The sequence below is a fragment of the Neocloeon triangulifer genome, unplaced genomic scaffold, assembly GCF_031216515.1.
Source record: "Neocloeon triangulifer isolate White Clay Creek 2 clone unplaced genomic scaffold, ASM3121651v1 ptg000014l, whole genome shotgun sequence".
Lineage (NCBI taxonomy): Eukaryota > Metazoa > Arthropoda > Insecta > Ephemeroptera > Baetidae > Neocloeon > Neocloeon triangulifer.
Genome location: NW_026775556.1, coordinates 16,006,490 through 16,033,291, shown reverse-complemented (window position 1 = coordinate 16,033,291; position 26,802 = coordinate 16,006,490). Strand labels below are relative to the sequence as shown.

At 37.5% G+C, this 26,802-nt stretch overlaps 5 protein-coding genes across 6 annotated transcripts; 2 read left to right on the top strand and 3 right to left on the bottom strand.

The window, feature by feature from the left end:
- Nucleotides 1-35: 35 nt before the first annotated feature.
- Nucleotides 36-14,946, top strand: LOC132201695 (uncharacterized). Its single transcript, XM_059628060.1, has 14 exons — nucleotides 36-198; nucleotides 256-391; nucleotides 649-849; nucleotides 1,203-1,292; nucleotides 1,457-1,495; nucleotides 2,484-2,513; nucleotides 2,719-2,946; nucleotides 5,922-5,972; nucleotides 6,111-6,155; nucleotides 6,806-6,979; nucleotides 7,654-7,787; nucleotides 7,844-8,041; nucleotides 9,192-9,506; nucleotides 9,578-14,946. Exons 3-12 carry the CDS (start codon nucleotides 676-678, stop codon nucleotides 8,034-8,036), a joined length of 1,158 nt encoding a protein of 385 aa, XP_059484043.1. The 5' UTR covers nucleotides 36-198; nucleotides 256-391; nucleotides 649-675; the 3' UTR covers nucleotides 8,037-8,041; nucleotides 9,192-9,506; nucleotides 9,578-14,946.
- LOC132201693 (neutral and basic amino acid transport protein rBAT) lies at nucleotides 11,233-14,667 on the bottom strand. The gene is made up of 10 exons (XM_059628058.1): nucleotides 14,506-14,667; nucleotides 13,922-14,348; nucleotides 13,702-13,866; nucleotides 13,497-13,645; nucleotides 13,314-13,442; nucleotides 12,942-13,183; nucleotides 12,600-12,886; nucleotides 12,440-12,548; nucleotides 11,453-11,596; nucleotides 11,233-11,398 (listed from the first exon to the last, which is right to left on the bottom strand). Exons 2-10 carry the CDS (start codon nucleotides 14,322-14,324, stop codon nucleotides 11,323-11,325), a joined length of 1,704 nt encoding a protein of 567 aa, XP_059484041.1. The 5' UTR covers nucleotides 14,325-14,348; nucleotides 14,506-14,667; the 3' UTR covers nucleotides 11,233-11,322.
- On the top strand, nucleotides 14,761-23,498 carry LOC132201694 (nonsense-mediated mRNA decay factor SMG9-like). 2 transcript variants are annotated; one of them, XR_009442295.1, is made up of 10 exons: nucleotides 14,761-14,946; nucleotides 15,033-15,217; nucleotides 15,309-15,415; nucleotides 15,467-15,647; nucleotides 15,703-15,999; nucleotides 16,053-16,333; nucleotides 16,386-16,500; nucleotides 16,556-16,637; nucleotides 22,663-22,742; nucleotides 23,437-23,498. XR_009442295.1 is itself a non-coding variant. In XM_059628059.1 (9 exons), the coding sequence occupies exons 1-8, from the start codon at nucleotides 14,896-14,898 to the stop codon at nucleotides 16,632-16,634; spliced, it is 1,296 nt and encodes a 431-aa protein (XP_059484042.1). In that variant the 5' UTR covers nucleotides 14,761-14,895; the 3' UTR covers nucleotides 16,635-16,637; nucleotides 22,663-22,987. The 2 variants fall into 2 exon arrangements, 1 of the variants encoding a protein (XP_059484042.1); XM_059628059.1 differs by lacking the exon at nucleotides 23,437-23,498 and having other exon boundaries at nucleotides 22,663-22,987.
- On the bottom strand, nucleotides 16,974-20,077 carry LOC132201794 (putative uncharacterized protein ENSP00000383309). Its single transcript, XM_059628267.1, has 4 exons — nucleotides 19,936-20,077; nucleotides 18,682-18,898; nucleotides 18,304-18,623; nucleotides 16,974-18,032 (listed from the first exon to the last, which is right to left on the bottom strand). Exons 1-4 carry the CDS (start codon nucleotides 19,960-19,962, stop codon nucleotides 17,283-17,285), a joined length of 1,314 nt encoding a protein of 437 aa, XP_059484250.1. The 5' UTR covers nucleotides 19,963-20,077; the 3' UTR covers nucleotides 16,974-17,282.
- A 1,237-nt stretch (nucleotides 23,499-24,735) lies between the features above and the next one.
- Nucleotides 24,736-26,792, bottom strand: LOC132199535 (intraflagellar transport protein 57 homolog). The gene is made up of 9 exons (XM_059624333.1): nucleotides 26,653-26,792; nucleotides 26,303-26,477; nucleotides 26,091-26,253; nucleotides 25,900-26,018; nucleotides 25,685-25,847; nucleotides 25,501-25,621; nucleotides 25,254-25,450; nucleotides 25,053-25,197; nucleotides 24,736-24,993 (listed from the first exon to the last, which is right to left on the bottom strand). The coding sequence occupies exons 2-9, from the start codon at nucleotides 26,461-26,463 to the stop codon at nucleotides 24,830-24,832; spliced, it is 1,233 nt and encodes a 410-aa protein (XP_059480316.1). The 5' UTR covers nucleotides 26,464-26,477; nucleotides 26,653-26,792; the 3' UTR covers nucleotides 24,736-24,829.
- Nucleotides 26,793-26,802: the final 10 nt, after the last annotated feature.

Below are 26,802 nucleotides of genomic sequence, written 5' to 3'. Positions count from 1 at the left end.
CGACCGACAACTTCTTGCAGCAGGGAGTTGATTGTGGTTGCCACATTCTATTATGGATTGAGATTTTGCTCCGAACGATGAGTCCACCCCGGTCTGACGAAATCGAGAATTTCATGAAAAGAATTTACCGACCAAAAATAAAGCGCCGTTTAATACGAGCGCATAATCAAAAATTCCGAAATTGGTCAGGACATTCAGGTTTGAAATTAATGATTTTGTGTGAGTTGTGAAAATTTATTATTTTCAATTATGTAGGGTTCACTCCAGTAGATGGACCAGTCATACCGGTTATTGAAGACTTTCCTACATCCTGTGAGAGCATTTGGGCTCCCCCATTAGGATACCAAACAACGGCTCATTACGTTCGTTCCATTTTAACATATCATACGAGGTATTTTGTTGTTTGTTAAAACTTTTTATTCAATGACAAATATACGAATGAAAATATTATACCCACCACTCACCAACTGCCTAAAATAATATTTTTAATAATCCTTTTTTGCTCATCATATTTAAAATACATTATTTACTTTAATTTACACTCACACACACACACACACATAAAGCATTGATTAAGTAACGTGACAGAGAATTTCAAAAAAACAACAAAATCTTTATGCTATAAAAATGTTTAAATTAATTTCACAGAGCAACGGAGTGATACTGGATGACTGCATGGTTGCTGCTAAGAGCAAACTCGGGGAAGAATCTATAGATTTGACTGAAATGCTTATGCAAGTTTTGGAGGACCGCGGTGCACTTAGAGACATTGGGTTATATAGCTTTGTTTATTCAGCAATGGAATCTTTCCTTAATGACATGTGCCCACTGGTCATCCGATCTGAAGAGGTAAAAGCACACTTATAGATATTAAAAGTTGCCCAGTGCTATTAAGATTTGAATCCAAAGCAATATAAATATCCTCCAACTCAAATTAACCGTCAGTCCACTCCTAATGTAACTTGATGAGGGGGATTGAATTTGATGCATTACACAGATTTCCTTTTAAGTTCTAAATAAATTTAAAGTTAAATCTTTGTTGTTTATTTGTACAAATTGTTACATCACATTGTTTATATTCAATTGTTGAAAAAACCTTGATTGTTTCAAAGTACAGTTTGAATAAATTATGTTCTTTTATAATTGTTGGATGATTCATTAATATGGATATTCATTAATAATTATTAATTGATTGTTTTTAGGCGCAAACACCTCTTGACTCTGTTGCCTCAGTTCCGACCACAATGGAGATTCCGTCCACTCCATCTGTATGTGCATTCGGGCAATGCCAGGTATTCATTAATTAAATATAATATCACACAGTATGGAATATATTTCAAACAGTCTAGATCGCCAGAGTCTGTAAAAGTGCATTGTAAATGAGCCTTGCCTTACCAAATTTTATTTTTCAGCATTCATGTTGATAATTATCTTTTATTCTTTTCCTCATTGTCAGACATCAACGGCTGTTCGCCCAACCCGCACGAATGATCTGGTATGTCCCATTTTTTATTTTGCATTATTTAAAAAGATTTATGATTTCAAAAGATTAAGTTATCATTACTATTTATTCATTTTAATTTTTTTATGTAATTTTTCTTTATTTAGAGAATCATTTGTTGAGTTGATGAAAAAAATATATAGAAGTCTCTCATCTAAAAGTAATTCGCTGTGTTTTGAGGTCTGTCAGTTTTATTCCACCGGCTCCGAGGCCAAGTATGAAATCCCGGATCCGATATCCGATTTTACCCCCAACAGCCTGAATTCTCTTTTCCAGTTTTGCAAAATGTTTGCACAGAGGACGGCTTCTGTTACGTATTTTACACTGTTGTGTTATTTAGATTTTAAATTTTTTTACAAAAAATTTATTTCATTTGTGTTTCAATGGATATATTTTATACATTTTATATATCGGGCAAATTTTGGTACATATCACCCAAGGGTAATAAAAAAGTTGCATTAACAAACACCTTTATTTTTAAATTTGGAACAACTTCTTTTATTATTGTTGTTATTATTATTATAATTTATTTTAGAATGAAAAGACATAGTGTGTTTAATTATACCTAGCAGAGTCGGCCTAATATCCAAAGAGAAAAAAAAATGTTGTCGTAAAGGCTTGATCCACAACGAGGCTCTCACTCAGTAGCTGGCGATAGCTGGCCGCAGGCACAATGTTATTCTTAAGAGCTATGGGCCCATTTCCGCCCGCGAGCGCTTGAGCGGTTTTGTGCACAGACCTTCACCATCTGCAAAATTTTGCAATATTCACAAGATATTAATCGCGGTATCAATCATTTTTGTGATATTTTTATCGAGTTATTCTCTAGACAATAATTAACACCTTTACTAATGTTTTTCGTGAATTTTTCCAATTTTTCCATCTCTTCTCAGACATTATTATCGTATCTAATTGAACCCAAATCATATATGTGTTTTCTTGAAAAGTCTTACAGAATCACAATATTTTGTTTTTGTTTTAGGCCAGCAACCAAGCTTTCTGGGAACAGCTGGTGAGTTTATTTTTATTGAAATATTTTTCTTCACAAATTCATAAAAAGAACTATTACAGAGTATTTAAAATAAGCCTTTCTATAAAGAAACTGTGTTAAATGTTTACTAAAATGCAAGCGATTAATGTTTGAAAAGATCGAAATTAAGTTGAATGTCATAACGTGAAACTTAATTTTTATTTTCCTTTTTGTGTGTGTAATTTAGTCGCCGATAGCACCAATCAGAAACCTGCAACAGCGTGACCAAGGCAAGGACTCGAAGCTTTCGTCCCCGCTTGAGATCCCACAACGCAGAGCGACAGTCCTTTCAACCTCTTGGCCACCCTTTGGACGACAGATGCAAACCCAGCGCCGCTTGCCTTTCTCACTTGAGAGGACACCACCATCAACAAGTCGACAATCATCAGAATTTGTGGGAGCAGCAGCGCTGTGGGTAAGTTGTATCGTCTCTTATTGCTTCACTGCAGGTTGAGCTTCTGCTCTGCTGCAGTTCAGACGGGGACGCGGTTGCGGCCCAAAGTTGGCAACAAAGTGGTTGGTGTCAAATGCATTATTGCTTGATATGCGCTCTCGGGTGTAGACCGAAAACGCGTGCCTCCCGCAGTTGTGCTTCTCGGACAGGAAAACCTCACAAAATCTGCCCAAGACAATAGTTCGCACCAAGTGTTCAATCACAGAGAGTTCAATTCACTAATCAAACAAAAAGTGACTGTGAAGTTGCTCGTTCAGCACGCAGCACCGAAGCTGTTCAATTTTTATTTCTCTTTTCCCCGCAGTCAAGGCGGTCCATATGAATTTTATTATTTTTTTTTGCTCGATTTATAAGCTTGTTTATCAGTGCACAATCCTGGGTTGCTCTTCATTATTAACTTAATATTATTTCATTGTATATCAAAGTAGCATAAACGATTAATTTATTTTAGGTTGATCAACTTGTTGATCTCAGGGGTTTTAATAGTATTTATATTTAAGATAAATAGGTAATGGGATATTACAATGAATTAATTTGATACCTATGACATCTTTTCCACAATGTTGGATTATGATTTAATTCGTAATTTGCTGAACACATATGTTTTATTGATAATCAATCCTTGAAGGTTTCTGTTATTTTTTCTAAAATTCAGAAAGCTGAATGTGGAATCATGATTATGAATTAGTTTTGTTGATTTGCTCATTCCTGGAAATTTAAATATTTTAGTTTATTTGCAAACCCTGTACAAGTTTTATTAGTTTTAATTGGGATCACACCTTGAAAAATAGCCCAAGTTTTTACTAGAAAAAAATGGAAATTTAATTTTCATAAAAAGCTATTGAAATTTTGATGAATTTTAGGAAGCTCATGGTTTGTGCGAGTCTAAATCTTTTGACGTTGCTGTTTTAAATGTGTATTTTGTATACGTCTCGGCAGCGGCATTAAGCGCGCCGGCTGGCTGGCCAAGCAGCGTTTTGCTAACGGTCGCGGCGGCAGATAAATTGAAATTTAATTTGCTCTCCCTGAAGCCAATTTCTTGCCGATTCTTTTGCATTTTGCGCGTATCTCATGATATTTACAGGGCTAATGCAATACTATCATAAGTCATTAAAAAGGCATTACATGAATGACAGATTAAAATTTGCGCCTTGAAAAAACGATTGCTTCAAAAACGTTGGCAATTGGTGCGTGCAGTGGAAATGTTCGCGAGATAGAATAGAATTTATTATGTAGCAATTGGATTAAATTAAAAAGCCCAGAAAACTGCAATTATCATTTTTAGTCTTGCACGATCGGAATTTTGGAAATTAAAAAGATAGAAGATTCCCAAAAATTTGTTGTAAAACGTTAAATCACTTTGGTTTATTGTAATTTTATAACATAATGACTGAATTTTGTTTGCGCTGAATCAAAACTCTCGGCTGCTCCTCGATGAGCTATATAAACCTCTGTTGTTTTTGTGCGCCTATGTTTAGTTGCAGATAAATCAGTATCTTTCTCTTAATGATCCGGCTGTGGGGGATCCCCTTCTCAACTTCTGTAGCTTAACACCAGCAAAATAATTCTTATGAAACTCACCGAGTTATGCAAGAATCCCACTTTGATTTTGAAGTTCTTCAAATTTTCACTCATCAAGAAGCAATTATAATCCAATAGTAATCTTTCGCGCACCAGCACTGAAAAATACTCTATTGAGATGGTATTTCCGGGCATTTCTCAATATAAATGCAAAACAAAAGTAAATATACAAATTTTGATAACAAACACTTTTTGAGTAAATTTTATCGGCAAAGTACTTTGTTCGTAATTATCATTTAACAAATCGTTTTATTTTTAGTCTTTTCCTTTTAAAATACCTGCGTCTCATCTTTTTTAGTGAATATAATAATAAAATTTTGCGTCTGGTCATGAATTTCTCTATTGATCACGCTCTGTCATTGATTTATTATCCATGCGCTCTGCAGTCTGCTCAAAAAGGAGGAAGAAATATTTTTGTCTTTGTTAACAAGCCATATGCTCGAGATAAGACATCACGATTTTATTGAAAATTGGTGTGCAACTTTTACCTCCCTTGGGTGCTTCTGAGCGGCCAATGCTTTTTGTTTAAATTTTCTAAAATTTTTACCTTATAATAGTCATACAATTTGACCTACATTGGAAAGTTAAAGGTATAGACAACATATTTACACTAAGGACGCTTTTTTACCTACATTTTAATAGTTTTTTTTATATAAATTATTAATATCCAGAGTCTCTAATGGGTATTGCAAGTTGCAAACAAACTCTCATCAAAATCAGACCCTGTAATCTCCAAAAAATTGCTTTAAAGCTCAAAGAAATTCACACACAAATTTACAAATCAAAAATTGAATCTAATTTTTGAGATAGCTCAAACCATCAATTGGCCATTTAAGTGAGTCTAAAAGGTTAAAAAATGTGAAAAGCAGGTAAAAAATAGAAATTTAATTTACGAATCGTAAAAAAGTAAAAGCAAAAATTGAATAAAGTCTGAATTTTTTGTCCAAAAATTTTTATTTTTTTATGGATTTGAAAATTGGAAAATAAACAGATTTAAAATTTTACCGGCGCCTGGCGACTGATTACTAACACTTTCAGTCACAATTAAAATTTCACAGTGTTGAGTCGCGTATTAATACAAATTAATGCATGTGTGGGAAAAGTGTGTGGCCGCACACTGGCTCGATCCGACGTAGCTTGGTCTTCTATGTGGAGGAGGCTATGCTCTTGTACTTCGCACTAGCTGAGCGGGCTACGCCGGTGGCCATGGGTTAGACTGAATGGTAGTGTATGTATGTGTTGTGTTGTGGAGTCGGCAGAGATCGCCACACATGCAACCCTAAAGAAAGTTTATGATAAATTTTTAGATGATTTTTTTCTTATTTTTATTTTATTAAATTTTTTTCTTGTTTTAGGATCCGTTCTTTAGCCAGCCCTGGGATTTGTCGCAGTGGGAACCTTCACAAGTATGGGTCAATTTTTCTTGATAATACAAATGTTTTGATATTAACTCAGGAAGCAAGTGCTTTCATTTCACAGTATCTGCTAGATCAGCTTAAAAATTTAATGACTCATGAATGAAATTTTTTGTCTTAAAATTGCAGCTACACTCAAGCGAGCCATCTTTATGTCGCAGGCAGGGAGTGGATGTGAGTATTTTTTTCTAAATTGATGTCACTCCTCTGAGAGATCATTCAGTCCATTACTTTTTGGTACACATGTTTAATTTTACCTTCAAGAAAATTTCTATTTTGCTTGCAATTCTCTACGCGAAATTCTGAATTTTTAATTAACGCTCCCGTCATAATTATTTATTTTGATTTCTTCCTATGATCAAATTGCATCATTACAACTTTAAATAACAGTTCTTTGAAATCGCGGGATATGAACGCTTAGTTTTTCAATTATTGCCCCTTTCTGTCCTCTATCATTGTTTATTTTTCCCTAAAAAGCGCAGTTAACACTTTGATTTATTATGATCCAGGGGAAGCAATGTCTCCTGCATAAAAAAAATCGTTTGATAACTTTAATCATTTTGGAAAAAAAGGAATGGTATTTGACTCAACTGCATTTGGAGAGCTCTTCAATTTACTTCTAAATAATTAATTTAAAGCGTTCCTGATTAACAAAATCTTTTAAATTTTCGTCCTAGGTTTTTGTTGCAAAACAATGTGTCAGATTTGTTCCTTTTTTAATTTTTCGAAAGAACAGAAACAATTTTTTAACATTTATCTTGTTCTCCACACTATCAATTTACAACATTTTTTAAATTAATCATTTAATTTATTATGCGCAACAGGTGTCGGCTGCACGACTCTCTGAACACCACATTGATAAGGTCGTCCCTCTCCCCGACCTTATAATCACTAGGGCTGCACTGCGGAAGTTTGGCCAGGATCAAATCCAGCAGCGCAACATTGAACAGGTGATGGATGAGCAAACCAAGGTCCAACAAGTTGATGCAGAGGACAAGGTATTATAGTTTTTATTTATTGCAATAGTGGTACTGCTGGCGGCACTTTGTTGTTCGGGACCTGTGTTTGAATTTGTGAATTATATCCAAAGGCTCCTATAGCCCCCCCCCCCTCCATGTCGAATATAATTTTTTTTTTATTATGTTTATTATTTATTATTTTTGTCTTAAACAAAATGATTTTAAAAATTCAATTTTTTAAATAAGAATTATTATACGGCTGTGAACTGTCAAAAATTAGTGAATTGAAAAGTTCACTAATTTATGTTCATGTCGTCCCTTAAATGGACATGAACTGTAAAAACCTGAATCATTTAAAATGTTGTATGAAAAATTTTGTATTTCATAGAAAAAAGTGAAAAAGAGAGAAAAATTTTTTGCTAAAAAAATTGTTTGACATATAGTCAGGTCCTGCGGGGGCCGTGGAATGGAAACCCCCGCCCTCAACACCTTTGTTGCCGCCACAGTGGTACTCTCAATTAAGTTGAGTGGGAGGCACTCGGTTCATATGATTTCTGAGCACGAATGCAATCTTCGTCTTTGACCGAAGCAATCCAAACCAGCTTTTAAATTGTCTTTTTTTTCAAATTGTAAATTTGAGCAAGTAAATTTTTTGTATGCATGGCCCTTATTCATTTTACCAAACCTTAATTAAGTAATTATTTTTCTCACAGGGCATCTGCCCAATATGTGGAATGGTGTACTATAATGTGGCCAGCCTTAAATCACATATGGGGCGTAGTCATCATGGGCTCAAATATGCATCGTGCCCTCTGATGCGGCAGTGCCGGAGAGTTTTCTGTGACAGGTAAAAATTTTTCAATGCAGTTAAAAAAATTTAAAGTGATTTAAATTTTTTTTCAGCCGAGCCTACTACACCCATGTAGTGGAGAGGTTGCTTGTCGAACACAACCTGGACACCATTTCCTGCAAATCGAGTGTATGTCCTCTGTGCAAGACTACGGGTTATATCTTAAAAGTGGACAATGTTGACATCCCGCACCACTTCCAAGAGCACCACCAGTATCTGCTGAGGGGATGGGACCAGGAGCAGTAGAAGAGGTATAAATCAAACTTCCCTTTATTTGTATATAAAGAGAGACTAAATATGGAAGTGAAGAAAAACAATCGTTTCCTTGTAAAATTTGTTTTTATTAAAAAAAAAACCGAAATGGCTCTACCAGTTTCGGTCACGGTTTGCAACCCTATTTCATGATCTAAGAGAGCAAAAGTTTTCTGACCAAAACTGGTAGAGCCGTTTTTTTTTTAATAATTACAATTTTCATATTGAGGTAGAGCCGTTTTTCTTCACTTCCAAGATCGCATCTCCTTGAGTGCTAATTTCTTCAAACAGAGTTGAATGTGTTTTGATAATAATGCAAGAACCCCCTATCTGCTGCCAAGGATGATCTATTATTTATACATTTATATTGTCAGTTTGCTGCACCTCTAGAATTTAGGGATGCTGTGGTCATGATTTTTTTTTTTACAAACAATATTGTCTCCACATTCCAGAACTCTTTGAGAACATTTTATCTCAACTGGATACTGGAATTAGTCAAATAGTTTTTTTCTTCTGGACGGAGCAAGATTTTGCCTTTCAAATAATATCTTAAATCTTACTTCCAATTTATACTTCTTACCATCATTTAAGATGTTATTTGAAAGTCAAAAATGTTGTTTATAGCAGAAATTTTTAAACTCCTCTAAATTGGCCGGACTTCAAAAATTTAATTTTCATCGTACCAAAAGTCAATAATACCTACAGGTAGCAAAATAAAATCAGTTGAGCGCCTATTCATAAAATGTAGTCTTCTGGTTGGAGCAAGATTTTGCCGTATAATATATCTTATAAATCTTACTTCCTATACTTCTTTTACCATCATTTGAGATATTATTTGAAAGGCAAAATCTTGCTCCAACCATAAGACTACATTTTATGATTAAGCGCTCAACTGATTTCATTTTGCTACCTGTGGGTATTATTGACTTCTGGTACAATGAAAATTAAGTTTTGAAGTCTGGCCAATTTAAAGGATCAGATTAAAAAATTCCTACTGTATACAAGCAGAAATTATCAATTTTTATAATCAAAGTGTTACAATATTTGTATAAAGAACAAGGTTATTTCCAGTAGTATCCAACAAAATTGTTGTTATAATCAAAAGTAATTTAATTTTTTGAGAAAATAATTGTGATGTGTGTTTTGTAGGATTTGCCTGAAGGGCTGCATGTGTCTACAAAGCTTGGTCCGAGGACGACAACTCCTGCAGGAACCGGCAACCGACCATCTCGAACATCCACATCGACAATGCCAGACTGACTTGGATGCCCAGCTTTTCCCTTCTGCAACCAACAGCAACACCCACAACCAAGGCTGAACAACTCCTCAACCCTTCACACACCTGCAACGCAAACCAACCTCACTCGGAGTGCTGCGCTGTCAGAATCGCTCCGGCCAGCACCTCTGATTTTGGCGACTTGTAGCCGAGCAGAAGTGTCCCTGCCTGCAACCTGGATGCCACAGGTAGGACACTCTGTTTCAACTATACAGTCACTTGCAGTAACTTCCTTAATCACAAGTTTTACTTTTCAAAGGCCACCTCTGCTGCCAGTGCACCGACGCACCCTTCTCGATCATCACTCTCGCACTCACCCTCCTCCACCAGGACGACTGACGTCCTCAGCACCGGCCGACCACTGTGCCGTGCCCAGCGCAGACTTTGCGCCACCTCCAGGTCCAGCATCAGCTGCCTGAAGGCAACATCTTGAACTTCATCGACAAGAACGACTTGTCCAGCACCGGCCAACCCACTGCGCCGTGTCCAGCGCAGCCATTGCGCCCCTTCAGGTCCAGCAACTCAGCGCTACCTGAAGACATCACTCTCTCACCTCAACTCCGCAAGACCGACTTGCCCAGTGACCACAGTCCGACTTGCTGTGCGTCACCACTTCCATCAACAAGTTCCAGACTTGGAAATCTTGCACCGCTGGCTCCCTCACACGCCGCAAGGACCGTCCCTTGCTTCTGCCTCCTAGATGCCCAAGGACACCTTGTTTGCCGACAGCAGTAACTCGCTGTGACGACTCCTCATCGTGCAAGCTGCCAACGACCGAACCATCCATCAAACTCATCACCATCGCAGGTCACCTTCAACCCCCACTTTGACACCTCCAGTGTCTGGGGAAGGCCCCTGTAGCAGCCGCCGCCTGGTGGCGCGCAGTGCTCCAAATTACCACCTGAACAAGCCCACATGGGCAGTGAAAGAAAGTTTCTGTGAGACTCTCAGGGGTGTGCTGGTCGCCCATGCGCTGCCCCTTGCGTCGCGTCGTTATCCTACCACCCGTCGCTCATCCACGAACTCTGCAAGCAAAATGATCCAGGTTTTGTACTCTATTAATTCTTCAGCACAAAATCCAGCTGAACTGTTACACACAAATAATTGCAGTGCATGCTCGTTTCCAGTGTTGTTTTCCGGCCGGTTGAGATATTTTTGCTTTTTATATGTTTCGAAGTTTTTCATGAGTGCTGAGTGTCCGCCCCCAGGCAAGTGTTTTTTATTTTTGCTCTGGGCAGAAGGTAGTTTATATTTAGTGTAATTTATAAATTTGTTGCGTCATTCTTTCGTAATCATCAGAAAATGAGTCTCTCTCTCTCTATGCATAAAGAATTAAACACAGACTTCACTTAATTCTCTCGACCATTTTAAATAGTTTTGATACAAAACCCCTAGCGGGGGTTTGTCATTGAAGCCCGCTGGCCGCTAATTAATAGATGCCTCTGTTGATTCGTTAACCTGTTTGTTTACGTGCCCGCAGCTGACTTAAGCTTTCTCCGTATAGACTCACACTAGCTTTTGGAAGAGAGAAGAGGTGGGACAGGCCACTTTGGTTGCATGAGAAACGCATAGAGTAAAAATAGGGATTGTGTAGTGTAAAAATCAGCGGAAACTAACTCTTAACTTTTGCATAAATATACTATATCTTTCTACTCCTTCTCCAATTCATGTACTAAAATATCATATTGCCTTAATTATATGTAAGATAACGTTAACAATTAAAAAAACTATGCCAATTACACATGTTATCCCACCTGCTTCCCACAAGTTGTACTGCAGTTTTGTTACAGTTTAGTTAATATAGCTGCGCTAAAATGTATTATGTATATATGTTTTATTATTTATAGTTTTGTTGCAGAATTTCCTTATTCATTTTGAGAAATATTCACCTAAATAGGCATTATTAACAAAATAAACGACTAGTGTTGCAAGGATTATTGATCTGTTTATTAGAGAGCTAGACTCGGAAGTCAACTACAATGCAGTAGCCTCTCAACGGATCTTTTATTTCTGAGGCACAAAGGTCAGCACAATGGCTTCCTTCACTGGCACTGGGATGTTGGCTGAATCAACTTTGCTCCTGGATAAACTTTGTGTTAATTTACGAGAACAATGAAATAGTTTTGCTAAATACTTGGGCGCTAATTCAGGATGCTCAGATGTGATAAACACAACTGAAAGCGTGCTTGGTATTCCTTCGAAGTCCTTGACGCTCACATTCTTTGCCTCGGCTCCAGGATTGAAGAGCACAATAAAACCTGGGTTACCAGTTTTTGTCCTAAATGAAAAAAAAAATAAAATTAAAACAAATTCAACTAAAATTTCAATTTTCAGGAATTGAAAAATAAATAATGAAGCAACAAAATTAAAACAAGAGAAACAGAATAAATTACTGTCAGTAAATTGTTCCACAACGAAATATTTGACGTCTGACCAGCTATCTATTTAAACTTTTAACTATTCCAAACATAACATGAAATACCATGTGCCGCAAAAGGCAAAATATTGCAGGTAATGGGGACGGCAATTGTTTTTTTTTAGCATTTTATTATTAGCCATGGGGCAAGACATGAAGCAGGCGATAGTGGCTGCAGGCAGGCGTCTCAAGGAGGTGGGTTGATGGTCCTCTGATGTGGGCAATTTTTTTAAATAATATAGCCATTTTGTTTTAATATAAATATTGAGCATTTTAGTACACCGCAAATATGCATATCCTATCGAGTCATGTGTGGTGCTTGGAATTTTTAGCCGATCAGCCATGGAACAGTTCATCGTGGAACAATTAACGTATGCAACGTACACCAAATAATATGTGCTATAATGATTCACAGATCTTGGAATTTTTCATGCAGCCGAAATGTATAGCAGGATATTGTAAATTCTTAGAAACTGTAAATCACTCAAAAAACCTTTAAGGTCAAGCGGACATGTAAATTATGTGTATTATAAAATGATAATAAATTAATGGTATAAAATAAAAATAAATCAATATGGAACGGATTTGTTTTAAAATCACACAACTTACTTGCTCATCCTAGCAAGCCACAATATCAAATTTGCATACATTAATATTATCTGGCAATTTTTTTTCCCAAAACCATTATGAAGAATGAAATATTACCTTGTGTAGGCTAAAACACTTCCATCGACAACACTTGCATTGAGCCCGCCATACATAATGGAAGGCGCCTCCCTTTCGGACTGGATCTTTTTCATGGCATCAAAAATAGCTGCAGAAAATAAACTCAGAATAAATGATATATTAAAAAAATTTAATTTACAAGAATTGAAGTTTTGTGTGTCATCTGGTTGATAAATGAAAGAGCCAGGTAGTAAAGCCAAGGTTGCGGCCAGTCCTGGATTTGCACTGTCGCTGGTCAGAAGCCAATTAGGCCAGTAGCCACTGCTGCTGTTGATGAGCTGCGAGATTGCTGAACGGAAGCTCTCTGCCGTTTGGAAAACTGGGGCAGCCAGACGGTTTAGGGGCAGCTCCACAACTGGCGGCTTCACATCGCCGTAGAACTTGGCCAATTCTTGAGGAGGTCCGTCAACTTCGGCTGCGAAAATGCTATATACAAAAATTAATTGATTTTATTTTTCAAAGCTCTGTATATATTTAGTACATTTTGTTGTTTGGCTCATCCATCTCAGTCAAAAGCTCATCCTTGAAAATTTTTAAGATTTCAACATTCTCAGGCAAATTCTTGGTGCGAGCATGGTCGTAGAAGTTGTAATCCTTGAAGGTTGCTTCCGACGGTTGTCTACCATCAATCTCGTTGGTAAAGCTTGGATCTTCAACCAGGTACGATGCCTCTTGGAACAGAAATCCGGCAATGCCGTTGCCCCTCCAAAAGCGAAGAATACTCTGGAAATTGTAAATTTTATGAAATAATACAATTGTTTTTAGTTTCAGTATAAGTGACACAAAAAAATTAGCATAATTATAACTCCAGATTAAAAGATAAATATCGGCTGATCATATGACACTTTCATACCTTGAGCTCTTTCTGCAGCTTAACATTTCCCAGGTTCAAATCAGGCTGATTAACACCAAACTGGTGGTAATAGAACTGTTTGCGAGTATTGTCATACTCCCAAGCGGACACACTCGAATTAACCGCAAGCTGTTGGGAAACATAATTAAGCACCAAAGACAGCTGTGAAAAAACAGAACTTACCCAGTTGTTGGGTGGTTTGGACTTTCCTTCGAGACCGTCCTTCCAGACAAAGTAGTCGGCAAAATCACCAGTTTGGTTTTTCGACTTGATGAACCAAGGATGCTTGATGCTGACGTGATTGATGTTAATGCCAAGAACAACTTTGATGCCTGGAAAAATAAAACTTTAGAATTCAATTGCAATTATACTTTGAAAAAATAAATACCGAGACTTGCTGCTTTAGCAGAGAAAGTTTTGTATTCGTCAAAAGTGCCATAGGTTGGGTTAATGGCCTGGTAATCAATGACACCGCTTGCATCAGACTTGAGCAAGTTCCTCACCAGCAGTCCTGCAGTCGAGCCCTTTAGATCATTAAGCTTCCCATTGAGTCCTGTCAAATAAATTAAATTAACTTCTGATAGGAAATTAAAATTCTCGTTTTAAACCTGAGATTCCTCCGTCAGCCTTGGCAACATCGACCACGGCAATTTGCCCTTTTTCCCACCAGAGACGGGGCTCTGGGGCAGGGCACTTGGGTGCCACCACGACGATGAAGATTGCCCCGGCCAGCATAGCCAGCCAGGTCAGCCAGAAAAGGATGAAGAGAATCCATCGGAGGCGCACCCAAAACGGATCGTTGGCGAATTTCAGCAGCTCCTCCTTCTTCAGACCTCCGGCCAGGGCGGCAGTGCCAAGCTCGATTTTCGCATCGCCGTTCGTGCAAGACTCGGCGCTCGGCTTGTAGATGGTCGCCTTGCAGGTCTTGGTCTCACCCTCGAGCAGCAGTTTTTCCTGCTCGGGCGACTGGGGCGTCGCCTCATCAGTGCCGCCGTTCTTCAGCTCCGCCATTTTACTCTGAATGGATCAGTAAATCTGCAAAATTTTCCTGGTTGTAATAATATGCAGTGTACACAATAATCTTCGTTTTTCAGGAAAAAACCCTGCTCGATTGGCTTAAATTTTTGATAGCTTCGGATTCGGAAAGTGTTTTTTGTCAGAGTAAAAATACGTAATGGGCAGTTTTGCTTACCACGAACTGTCCTTTCACGTACGCTCACTGTATCCAAGCGTGTATCCCAGATCTATCTGTTCACCAATGTGATCTTCTATAATACTCGATCCTTGCAAAAAAGGAAAGGGTTAATGCGCTAAATTGTCTTGTGACTCGCAGCGATTGGCTGGTTCATTAATTGAACGCACCGAAAATCCGGCAGAGGCGCTGGTATCAACCATCAACCAACCACAGCCCATGAACCCAACCCTATGTTATGTTGTAGTTGTTGCCGCTACGCGACGCCACCCTATTGTGTTTATCCAATACAGACACGATTCACGTGTAAAATTTTATCATGTTGTTTTGATTTTAAAATTTACGACTTTTGCCGGCTGAGGAGCTCGTTTTAATAATTATATTTTAACTATGGACAGTGAAAAGTATCGAGAGAAAAAATTTAAGAAAAGCTATTTTAAGGTTTGTCTACTTTTGTTTGTAGAATTTTTCTTAACTTGGAACTTAAATTAAAAATTTAGTAAAAAAAAAATCACCACATTTTGCAGAAACAACAGCAAAATAAAGATGTTGAAATGAAACAACCTACAATTCTGGTCCGTGAACATGCAGCCGAATCTTCAGAAGCAACACCGCAGCAGCAGTCAACTTCGGCGAGCAATAAAACAACAACCATAATCGTTAAGTCGAGAGATGTGCAGGAAATTAGAGCAGTGTCTCCAGTTGTTAACCAGTTCAGTAAAATAATAATCAATTCTTCCCCACAAGTTATTTTGAATTTTTTAAACATCTGGATAGCTAATTATTTTATTCATTTTTACCAGGATAAAAGATGTGAGCAGTAAACCAAACAGTTCATCTGCATGTTCGACTCAACCCATCTATCAACTTGCTGCAAAACCACCCCTTCCAACCACCACCAGTAATGAAGGTGAATTTTTCACTATCAATAATTAAATTTTAATTACCATTTCTAATCCAGCTCCCAGTCAACTTCAGTCTCCGCCTTTAATGCTTTCACCTGTAAAGCTTCTCGATGAATGTTTGCAAGTCTGCGACGGGCCTCTCGAATACTTGATGGACCAAAATGACTTCTTAGTTGTTGGAGTTATCGGACCGCAGGGCTGTGGGAAGTCTTTTATTTTATCGGAGCTGGCAGCAAGGTTTGCGTTTGAAAAAGTAATTGATAAATAATTTTCAACAATTCTTTGTAATCAGCCCAGGAATATTTCGTTCTGAGGCACCAGAAATACGAGCTGCTGGCGCACACTGCTCAGTTGGTGTAGACATGTATGTGACTCCAGCCAGAGTAATTTTCCTCGACACCCAGCCACTTTTTTCCGCATCTCTCATGGAATGCATGGCAGGTGTGAATGAAAAGAAATTTTCAACTGACGCATCAGTTGCCGAAAACAGTGCAGAAATCAGTGACCTGCATTTGATAGCATTTTTGCTATCTGTTTGTCATGTTGTGATCTATGTTGATGATTGGTTCCTCAACCTAGACGTTATCAGGTAAATTAATTGCTAATTTTTGCACAACAAATTATTTTATCCAACCTCTCTAGGTACATTCGAGATGCAGAAATGTTAAAATTATCAACCTCGTCAATGTTCATTAACGATGTTGTCACGGAATATTTTCCTACTTTGGTCATCGTGAAAAACAATGCTGCTGCTGATGACTTCAAGAAAGAGTCTCGAGCAAAAATGGAAAAACTTGTCCAGAGATGTTTCCAAGGGTCGAAATTGAAGATTGATAGCAGGTGTTGCTACAATTATGGAAAAGCAACATTGCCGGAGGAGAGACAAAGCTCTGTGTTTTTGCTGCCGTTTTACACCAACAAAGGTGTGATGTTCTGTACTTGCAATTCATTTGTCTCTAGTATTTTATTTTTCAGAATTAAATTTTTGTGGACATGTTAGTTACGAAAACCTGATAACATCCCTACGTCAGCAAATTCAGTCGACGCCAAAGCAAAATATCACTGCACTCCCCATCTCTGAAAGGCACTGGTGAGGAGAAATTTTATTTTTTGTTTGTTGTTTTGTATTAATTTTCATTTGCTAGGTATCACCATGCCTGTAAAGTTATGGAAAACATAAAAAAGGGCAATTTGTTCATGGAGTACAGCCGATTGCTGACTTGAATGGTAAGTGCAATATTTCTCTTTTTGCTACAATCAAATATTCTCTGGCATGCTTATTAGCATTGAATTTATTATGACGAAAACATAACTTTTTTTGGCTAAGTTTTTAACTTCTATGTTTATATTTTATTGATTTCTTAATCAATTCACAAATCACAGTACAGACATCGTAAATTACTAATTAATTGGTTAGCTATGACTGATTAAATTCAAAATCTCATTAAATAGAGATTCCTGCTGAGTTTAAATTAACACATCCACGTATAAATTATTAACAACAAAACGGGAACACCATGTAAATTTTTAAGCAGGTAATTATTAACTGATTCGTTAGCATTATAATATAAAAATTCATATTATTTATAACAAGTTAAATCCAATGAAGTTTAACTACAGAAGAAGGTAGTTAACAAGTAATTTTTTTTTTAAACTACACATTGGCAACTGAAAATCAACCTCCTTGGCTCATTTAAGAGTACTTATTTTGCTTAAATGTCTTGAAGAAATCGTTAGAAATTGAACTGGAGTTGTTACTCCATTGGCATCAACAGTTTAAAATATTATTCAATTCAATCTTTCAAAGGTAAAACAGTGGAATTTACAGAGGTTCTTAAATTTACCCTAGTTTATGTGCACAAGAGTAGAGCCTTATTGGAAAATACTAGCAAGAAGGGTCTTCTTCCTTAAGTGGACTGGCTTGTAAGAGTGCTGATAGACAGAGGCGAGCCTCCAGTGGTCAGGGTAGTCCTGTCTTTTAGTTCCGTCCGGCCAAAGAGAGAATGGCGGCGCTAAAGTGCCAATCGAGTAGCTCCGTTTGCTGAAGGGCATTTTAGGCTTGGGAACTGCGTTTTGAACTTTGCCCGGAGCGGCAGTGTGTGGCCGTTTGTTTTCGCATTTTTCCCCGTCGGGAAAACGTTTCATTTCAGACTTGGACGGCTTTGCCGCCAAATTCGAGGCGCTCTTCGACCTGTGCTTTGCCAACCCCGGGTTTTTTGCTTTCACTGGGGCTGGGGACGAAGTTTTTTGGAAGGCGCTTTCCAAGGCCAAGGGCGGAATCTCCTCGACGGGGGCAACTAAATTGAACACTGCGGGGGCAAATTTTGAGGGGTGTTGACTCAACAGTTTTTCTCCGCCGGGCAGGTCCCACCGAATCGCAAGGTCAATTTCGGTCACTTTTTGAAGCGGGTGGCAAGTGCTGGGGCGCTTTTTAGGGGTGCTCAGGGTACGAGGTGATGTTCCTTGCTCTTTTGTTGTGAGTTGATGTTTTTTATTGATAATTGGGGTGTGGAGCACAGGGTCGACTACTGCGTCGGCCAACGGCTGGTGCGTATGGCTCTCGCTGGCCAGAATTTTCGCCGCTTGCATAGTTGAATAGGCTTTTGCTAATGGAGGTGGACTCTAAAAAAGAATTAACCCTTTGATCAAGATTTATTCAACATAAATTTGTAACTATAATTTACCGTGCCTTACCTATTAAAATTCAGTTTTTTTAAACCAAATTGAAATGAAGGAAAAATATGCAAAAACTATTAAAAATTTAATCTCAAATCAGATTTCAACCAAATTATTAAAACTTCTAAGAAAAAAAATTTATTCAAATTGTTACGTGCAGGTGCATTTTATTGAAGTGCCATAATTGTGTGCAGAATCAAATTTTGTGTCAATTCACCTGCGAACTGTTGAGCGAATTAGCTGGAGGGGGTAGTTTGGTGGAGGAAGAGGTTTTGGTTGAGCCCACAGAGGCGCTTCGTTGGGACGCGACGGACGCCGTGCGAGGCCGGTTGGAAGTGCGAGTGCTGCTTTGAACGGAACGGACTTCACTCAGTTGTCCCACCGACGACGATCTGCTGCTTTTCGGGACGCTGTCCACGCGCGAATGAGCTGGAGGCAAAGGGGTCGGAGGCGCCTCTTGCTGCGGCAGGGGAATGTGGGCCGAGCGTTTGAGCCACGCCGAGAATCTTTTGTTGGCGGCCGTCTCCATTTGTTTTGCTGCAAAGAATAGAAAAAAATAATCCAAAGCTGAAACTATGAGATTTTTTATTATTACCGTAGGATCTCGTGATCTTCTTGGGATAGTCCCAGGCCGTGAACGGGCCGCAGTTCCAGGGTCTGGCAGTGCGTTTGCTGCACGCCACCTCGGGCAGCAGGTGACCCCTGTGGTCGGCAATGAATTCGGTGCGTCCAGTTCGAGTCTTTGGCCTCTCCGATTTTCGTACCGGCACTTGCCAATTTCCAAGGGCTTTTGGGTTGTAGGCCCGTTCAAACTGCAAATTTCAAGGTTAAAAGTAAATTGAAATAATTTTTATTTAAACAAAATCAAAAGGTGTGAAAAAAATGCAATACAAAAAGTTTTTCAGCGCTAAGAGCTTCTAACTTGAAGCAATTGATCTGACGAGAACGCCAGCCAATAATGGCGATTATATCTTTGGAAATTGGATGCACTTGTAATGAAATATAAAAATAAATAAAATCTTTTAAAGAAAAGAGGAAAAAATAGAAAATAAACAAACTTAGATTAAAACCTTGTATTCTCCAAAACTCAATTTTTGAATTTAAAGTTTCAGTGAATAAACTTTTACCATGACTAATTCACTACCATATTTAACGTATTAAATGGGATGAGCATGAAAAATGATTTTGTCATAGTCGTGGAACAAGAAGGGAGGGATTGCTGCTGTGGGGCATTACAAATAGAACGCCAAATTTTTTCTCCCCCATTGAAAGATCCGCCGCTTGTATCTAGTTGTTTATGCTTGCAGGTGTCAAAAGCTTAGCGGATGAGAGACAATTATTTTGCATATAAAGCGCGGTGGGGGCGCGAACGCGGTCGGAGGGGTGGTTTGATTACTTGCATGTGCTCATTGGGTGCGATCTTCACGTCAGAAGGGAGTAATCAATATTTTAATTTGTCAAAAGTCCCTGATTACAATTTGCGGCCTGCGAGTTTCCCACGCGTGAAATTGTAATTGAGATTGAGGGCTTTAAGAATTTTAATACAATTAATTTTAAGAATAGAAAGGCTTAAAATTTATTTCTTTTTTCCCAGGCGGTAAATGCAGGAATAATTATCCAGATAATCAAGTCTGATTTTCAAAATACAACTAAATATAGCGATAAACATATTCATTTCATAAAATTTGAATGAATCTTTTAGATCACCGAGACTTTAATTTTGGTAAGAATATTTAGTGTTGTTTTTTTAATAAATTTTCAAAGACTACACAACTGCAATTCCTTCACGCACAAACTTATCGAGAATCCAATGGAATTAAAATTCCGATTCGCACAATCAATAGAATACCTGGTTAGAATTAAAGTTGCACGCCATGAAGCTCCCGTGAATTTTGTCGTCTGACCAGAGAAGAAGTGTAGAAACGGAAATTTGACATGCTAACAAAACAAAAAGTATCCAACAATAGGATACAGCAACAACAATGCAACCAATCAACAATAATAAGCAACTAAAATGAGCAACTGAAAATCTGTCGGCAGATTAGGCTCTAGACATTAAATAAACAAGAAGCGCGGTTTCCAAGGCGATTGCCGGCGAAGGGTCGCTGCAAATCACGCACATGCATGTTTTCTCCTTCAAGGATATTGGAATCGGATAGTTTTTCAGAGCATTGAAACGTGATTTGCTTCTTACGTTTTCTTCACAACAATGTATGCTTTAATAATATAGTGAACAACTGAAGCTTGATTGCGTTTAATGTTCCAAAAAAAAATTTGCTTCAGAAAAAAACTTTAAAAAAAATAGGATGACGTATACTTATATTTTGATATATCAGTCGCGACTTATGTGTCATTTTATTAAATTTCTGTTGCTTTTCTTTAAAATAGTAACTCGGACCATAATGGGGTACATTTGTTATCTTGCAAGTTTGAGCAACATCTTTGCTGATTTTCCTTTTGGCTAACAAATCAATGCTGCTCTTTTTAATTGCAATTTTTGTCTGACAATTATAACAAATAAACAACGATAATATAATAAGTCAATTTCTCCTGTATTTTATGTTATTTTTGCGCACTCCGCTGCGAGTTTTCAACGCTTACATTTATAATAATGGCGCTGTCAGAAAATCATTAAATTTCAGCAAACGCCGTGTTTCTGGTTGTTTTTTGGGCATGCAACGCAAAATTCCCCAAACAATGATTGGGAAACTTTGCACCGCAGGAGGAGTCAATTCCAGAGCAGTGGCAAAATCTCTCGCTCCGTGCGCCTCCAATTGGTCAGGGGTGTGGCTCAAATGGTACAGGGATGCAACTTCAGCTCTTCGTCAGACAGATTCATTTCGCTCCGCGGCTTGTTTGACTGAACACACCGTGCAAATCTTAAGTTGTGAGTAATTTTGTGCTTAGTTTCATTTTGAGCGTTTTTTTTTTTTTTGTAATCTGCAATCATTGAAAAAATAGCTTTATTCAAATATCATTCAAAAAGTTTCTGATAGTTATTGTTTTAGTTAATCTGATCTGGTTGCGAGCTAGACAATTTAATTTTCAGGCTTGGAATATCATTGGTTCAAGCGGTCCGTAGCATTTTTTTTCTTAGTTCCCATTAATTTTATTTGGTAATATAATGGTTGGATTACTGCCCCCCCCCCCTCCAACAATAATTTTTTATTCGCATGAAAGCACCAAATTTAATAAAATTTTGGTAAGATTAAATTAAAATAAAAAATTTGGTAAATTTAAAATTAAACATTTTTAACTCCCTAAATTTGATCACTATTTATGCAACACGCGCAATTCGTATGTGGAGCGTTTTGCCTAACCACGGTTTTGCAGGCGTTATGCGTTGAACTGATTGAAGCTTTCTATTATTTCTTTCCCGTTTTCGTTTGGAACATCTGTAGATTCAAATCACATAATCTAAGTTAAATCAAAGTAATATTCGTAATATTGAACGAATTTAAACCAATGATGTATTCAGCAATGCGTATTAAAATTTACTCATTTTTACAGCTATATTATTACTGGAAGCTTCGCTTGTAAAAAAATCTTTGGGAAAATTTCCTCAGACAGAAGCCTTTATTGAAACTTGATACTTCTCTCATATTCGCATTTTTGTACGATTTTATTTAGTATAAAAAAATCATAGTGTCTCTATTTTTTCAATCTTATGATTTGATCCTTTCCAACTTATTTAAAAGCAAGAAAAGAAGAGTGTCAATTTTTTAAATTTAATTGGGGTTTTATTTTTTTTCGTAATTTTGTTCTCTTTGGTTGAGATGATCTTATTTTCAATGTGATTTAAATAAAATTAAGAATTTGTGTTCAAAAAAGCCAAAGCTATCTCACCCAATTTCTTAATATTTGATGGACACGGAAAGTGTAGAAGAAGAAGAGAATAAAACGGCCAGATTGGTCAGGAGGAGCATCTCATTGTAATAAAATTGCAAAAGCGCTCCATAAAAAGCACACACGCCTTAACATGCACATACATCAAGCAATCGAAGTATTGCCCGCGAGGTGTGTTTTGTGGCGAATTTACGATGCAAGTCCAATTTTTAAAAGCCATGAAATTTGCCGGCGCCGAGTGCATTTTTCATGCTCGGCTCCCCTGCAAGTCGTGCGGGGGGCAAAGCAGGGTAATTTTATGTGCTCTCTGCGCTGGCATTCTGTCCCCGGTCGCATTTCCCGCGAGCATTCGGAAAGCGTCATGTAAATACTGGAAATGGAGCAGCCAATATCTCGTTAGCCGCATTGATAGATGGCCCCCCGATTAGCGGGGCCCTGGGGGCCTCTGCCGCGCCCCCGACGAGACACGTGCAAGCGACTCCTCTTACAATCACCACTTGGCTAATCAATTAATCATGCTGGCGGCAGCAAGTGACAACAGCTTTTTCCTGCAATTTGATTACAATAATTGGCTTATATTTGTGTGCGGTGGCCAGATGCATTATTTGGATATCAGATTATTTTTATTGATGTTTTCGTGCCAAAAGGCCAGCTCCCATGTAGAGAAATATGCCGCGGAAAATATTACCAATAAAGAGACTCGCTAATTTCCTTTGATTTTCTGTTGCAGAAAATGTCTTCGCACGGTCTGTTTTCTGGCAGGGAAAACGACCCAAACACAATGATTGAGTGCACGATCACCAGGAAAAGGTCAGGCTTCGATTTTTATGAACATAATTTAAACATTCTATATATTTATATTTGATTTAAATGATTTTCTTATGTTTTTTAACTTGACATTTCGATTTTGTTTGCCTACAAATTTTTTTAAATTTAATAATTTTTATCAGACATTCATTATTTAAAATCAAAATTTGTTTGAAACTTTTTTTGGACATTTGTTTACTATTTGAAGCTGCAAAAAATAAATGTATTTTTTTATGCTTCCACGGTGATTTACATTATTTTTTAATTGATACATCCGCAAGAAATACAATGCATGAATTAAGTTAAAATACAAAAATTTTTCGTTAACCCTTTTGAAATTGAAGACCTAAAAATATGAAAGTTTTTTATGTAATAAAAGTAAAGCAACTCCTTCATTTGCATTCCCCTTTTTCAAATATAAATTTGCAACCGAAAAATTTACGAATTTTCTGAATTTTACTCATACTAATCTCCATTATGCTCTATCAAGCTCCTTTATTATCAGTCAATTTGGTACTATGCTATTTTTAATAATACTTATTTTGCTGAAAATCTATTCTTTTGTGGCGTGTGCTTACGTGTTTTAATTCGTTTTAATTTTTACATGTTTGGGAGCACTAGAATTTTGTGGGCACAATTTTCTTCCAATTTTAAGTAAGTTTTAAGTAACGAAAATATCTTGAATGCTTGGAAACAGAGAAACGACGACGCTAAGTCGGGAGGAGCGGCGGCGTCGGCGGCGGGCCACGCAGAAATACCGAATGGCGCACGCGACGCGCGAACGCATTCGCGTGGAAGCGTTCAACGTCGCGTTCACCGAGCTGCGAAAACTGCTGCCCACGCTTCCGCCGGACAAGAAGCTGTCCAAAATCGAGATCCTCCGGCTTGCCATTTGCTACATCGCCTACTTGAACCACGTCCTCGAAGCTTAAATTCTGAACTCTCTCGCGCACTAACTCTTGTGTTTTCGTGGCAAGTGATCTCACAAAAGGAACATCGGCATTGTGATAGAATGTAGTGTTTTTCCTTTAAACCCTTAAGTCCTGATTGTGTAAATACTTGGAATTCGCTGTTCATTCCACTCTTAGCGACGACACTGAGAAAATAAACTTAATTCCAACATTTGTTGTTTAACCAAACTTTTTTCTTCTTATTGTAACAAGGAAAAAACAAACACATAAATCTGACTTATTGTTAAAATGACTCGGCTTAAAAATTCCATAAAGCGCGTGTCACATTATTTACCCATAGATAAATTATTACCAGAACCAGATCGAGATTTAAACCCTCGTAACAGAGGCGGCGATCCGAATAATAGCAACTGGGTGTTGGGGAGGGACTGCGAAGGGAGTGATCGTGAGGGAGGGACAGAAGGCGGCCGCGCAAACACAAGTGAGGCTCCACTTAATCCTGTTAATCTCAATACACATCTGCCGGCGGGGATTATGCACCTGACCCGAGTGCCAATTAAAAGTGCATGACTGCGTGCATCTCAAAGGGTTGCATCAAATCAATACTTAGGGCCCATTATTTCTATAATTTGGCGCCGCACAAATATTATACACTAAAAATGTCAGATAGCAATATTTATAAAAAAAATCTTGTGTATGAAAAATGAAATTTTCAGTTTTTTCTATTTAATTCTTAGAGAAATTAATTTAAAGAATATTCAAATATTATTAAAAAGAAATTTAATTGATTTGAACTTTTTGATCTTATCAAAAACATTCTTACAAATTTAATTTTCTCTAATTTTTTTACTTTAATTTTTAGAGAAAAAAACCTTTACGCGAAGTGAGGGCATGTTGCATTTTACCAATTTATATCAAGCGAGGATCGATTTTCAGCAGCGGCCTCGGGGGACTCTCGGAGGTCCCATCTGCGACTCACCAGAGACTGTACTAACTCGCCAATCCCAACGCGCTACAGCAGAAGTGCACCCTCTCGGGCAATTACTTTTATTGAACCGTTTGCGCGCACAGGTGCAACTTGACACTCGGCTTTTCTTACTTGCATCTTTTATTTATTCAAATTGACCGGCACATAAAAATGATATGAATGACGATTTGGTTGCTTTTATGCAAATTTGATCAAGTTATTGCGATATCGGCGCCAAACTCCAGCTGCATCATCAGCGTCTTGTCGCGAACTTTGTTGTTGATGATGCTGTTGTCGTACTCGGCGATCGCGATGTTCATGATTGCAATTTCCGACTTCATTTTTGCCAAATTTTTTTTCAGCGCAACCAAAGGTGCTGTAAAAGATTAATTTAAATTTTTTGTTGAAACAAGAAGTGGGAAATTTTATACGAACTTCCATCCGTCATGCTAGCGCCTCTCTCTTGCATTTGATGTTTCAAAGTATCCAATTCGTCGGACAAATGATTTAAAATCCTCGTTTTTTCGGTAACGCCTTCGTTGAGCATCTTGAATTTTACCTTGGTCGTGTCTAAAGCATTCTATATTTTTTACACTTTTTTAGTTTAAGCTAAAAAATTAAGGCAAAAATTCAAACCATGGCTTTTCTGCATTCAGCTAAATGAGGTTCTAATTGGGTGTTGAGAAATTTCTCCCTGGCGTTGATCTTTTCCATGTTTTGACCTACGTGTTTGTGAAAAGATTCCAGCTGCCCTTGAATAGCTGTCGAGGCACTTGAAATTGTGTTTTTGAACTGTTTCATTTGCTCTACGTGCGATCGCCACTCCCGAGAATCTGTTAATGACATCATTTTTCACCATGATTTTTTCTACTTATTCACTCACCAGTTTTGACGACTACTTTGAGCTGAGACAAAACCCTTTCCAACTCCAATTTCCAGCTTTCTGTTGTGAAATTTGGTTTTATAGCATTTTCGTGGCTGTAAAAGCTTCCAACGCCTTTGGTCTATATTTTTTAGATTTTTCTTCTTGTTAGTAAATATTTAAAAAAATGCGAAATAAATGCTACGTTTAATTGTCTGCTCAAATCGTCAACTTTGATGAGCTCCTCGTCATTTTCGTCGTCACTCAAGTAATCAGCTATCATTTCATTCTCAACCTTTTCCAAAATAAGCTCAATGTCGCCTTCGTGTACTTCCTCTTCCACAACATCGTCCTCCACAACGTATGGCCTTATTATTGTAATAAAAATTAGTGAAAATATTTTTCAAGAAATAGCTTTACTTTTTGTATTCAAATCTTGAGACTTTTATGGCTTGGTCGCACAGGTTATTTAAAACGTACGTAGCTTGTTCTCCAACTCCTTGTTTCAGCTTGCTTGGTGGAAAATCAATAATAACGTTCTGAAATTTAAAAATTGGAGTCAGTAATTTTGTGTGTTGTCATTTGCATTTTTTTTTATTATAATATCTCACAATTGATCTTAGAAAGTCAAGTATTTTTGCAATTGATGCGTTTGGATCGTCGAATTCTTGCGGAGGGTCAAATTTTCCTCCGCACTTGCGAATCAGCCAGGCGCACAAAGAAGTGAAAACAAAAAACTGTTCTCCAGGATTTGCAACTATTGCAAAATAATGCCTGCGGAACATAAGTTAAGAAAAAGTTTCAATATAAACTTTGCTCTCACTTGTGTAAAGGCCGTATTTTTGACGCCAAGATGAAATCTTTGTCGTAGTCCAAAAGCTTGAGCTTCTCGGAAATTTTCTCCATTTCTAAACATAACAAGTATTCTACCCCAGCGTTGGTATCATAAGGCACAGAACTTGCGGCCGAACTTTTTCTATCCATTTTTCGTATGATATCTGTTTATTAAAAATATTATTAAATTTTAATAATAATAAGTAATTTAATAATTTTGGATAATAATTTGGAGTTTTAAAGAAATTAAAAAAAAATAATAATATGATATTTATGCAATACAACATTCATACCTCTTTATCACTCTTTATAAAGTTTTTTGAAATCTTTATTTCTTACCTTTTTAATTGTCAAAAAATTTCAATTTTTAGTGGATTTCTTTGAAAAATGGTTAAATATTTAGACTTAAAACGCTTGCAATTTTCACGCTTTGCAGCCAAAAGGAATTTACCGAATTTACTATTTTAGAAAACTCGCGCGTGGAGTTTT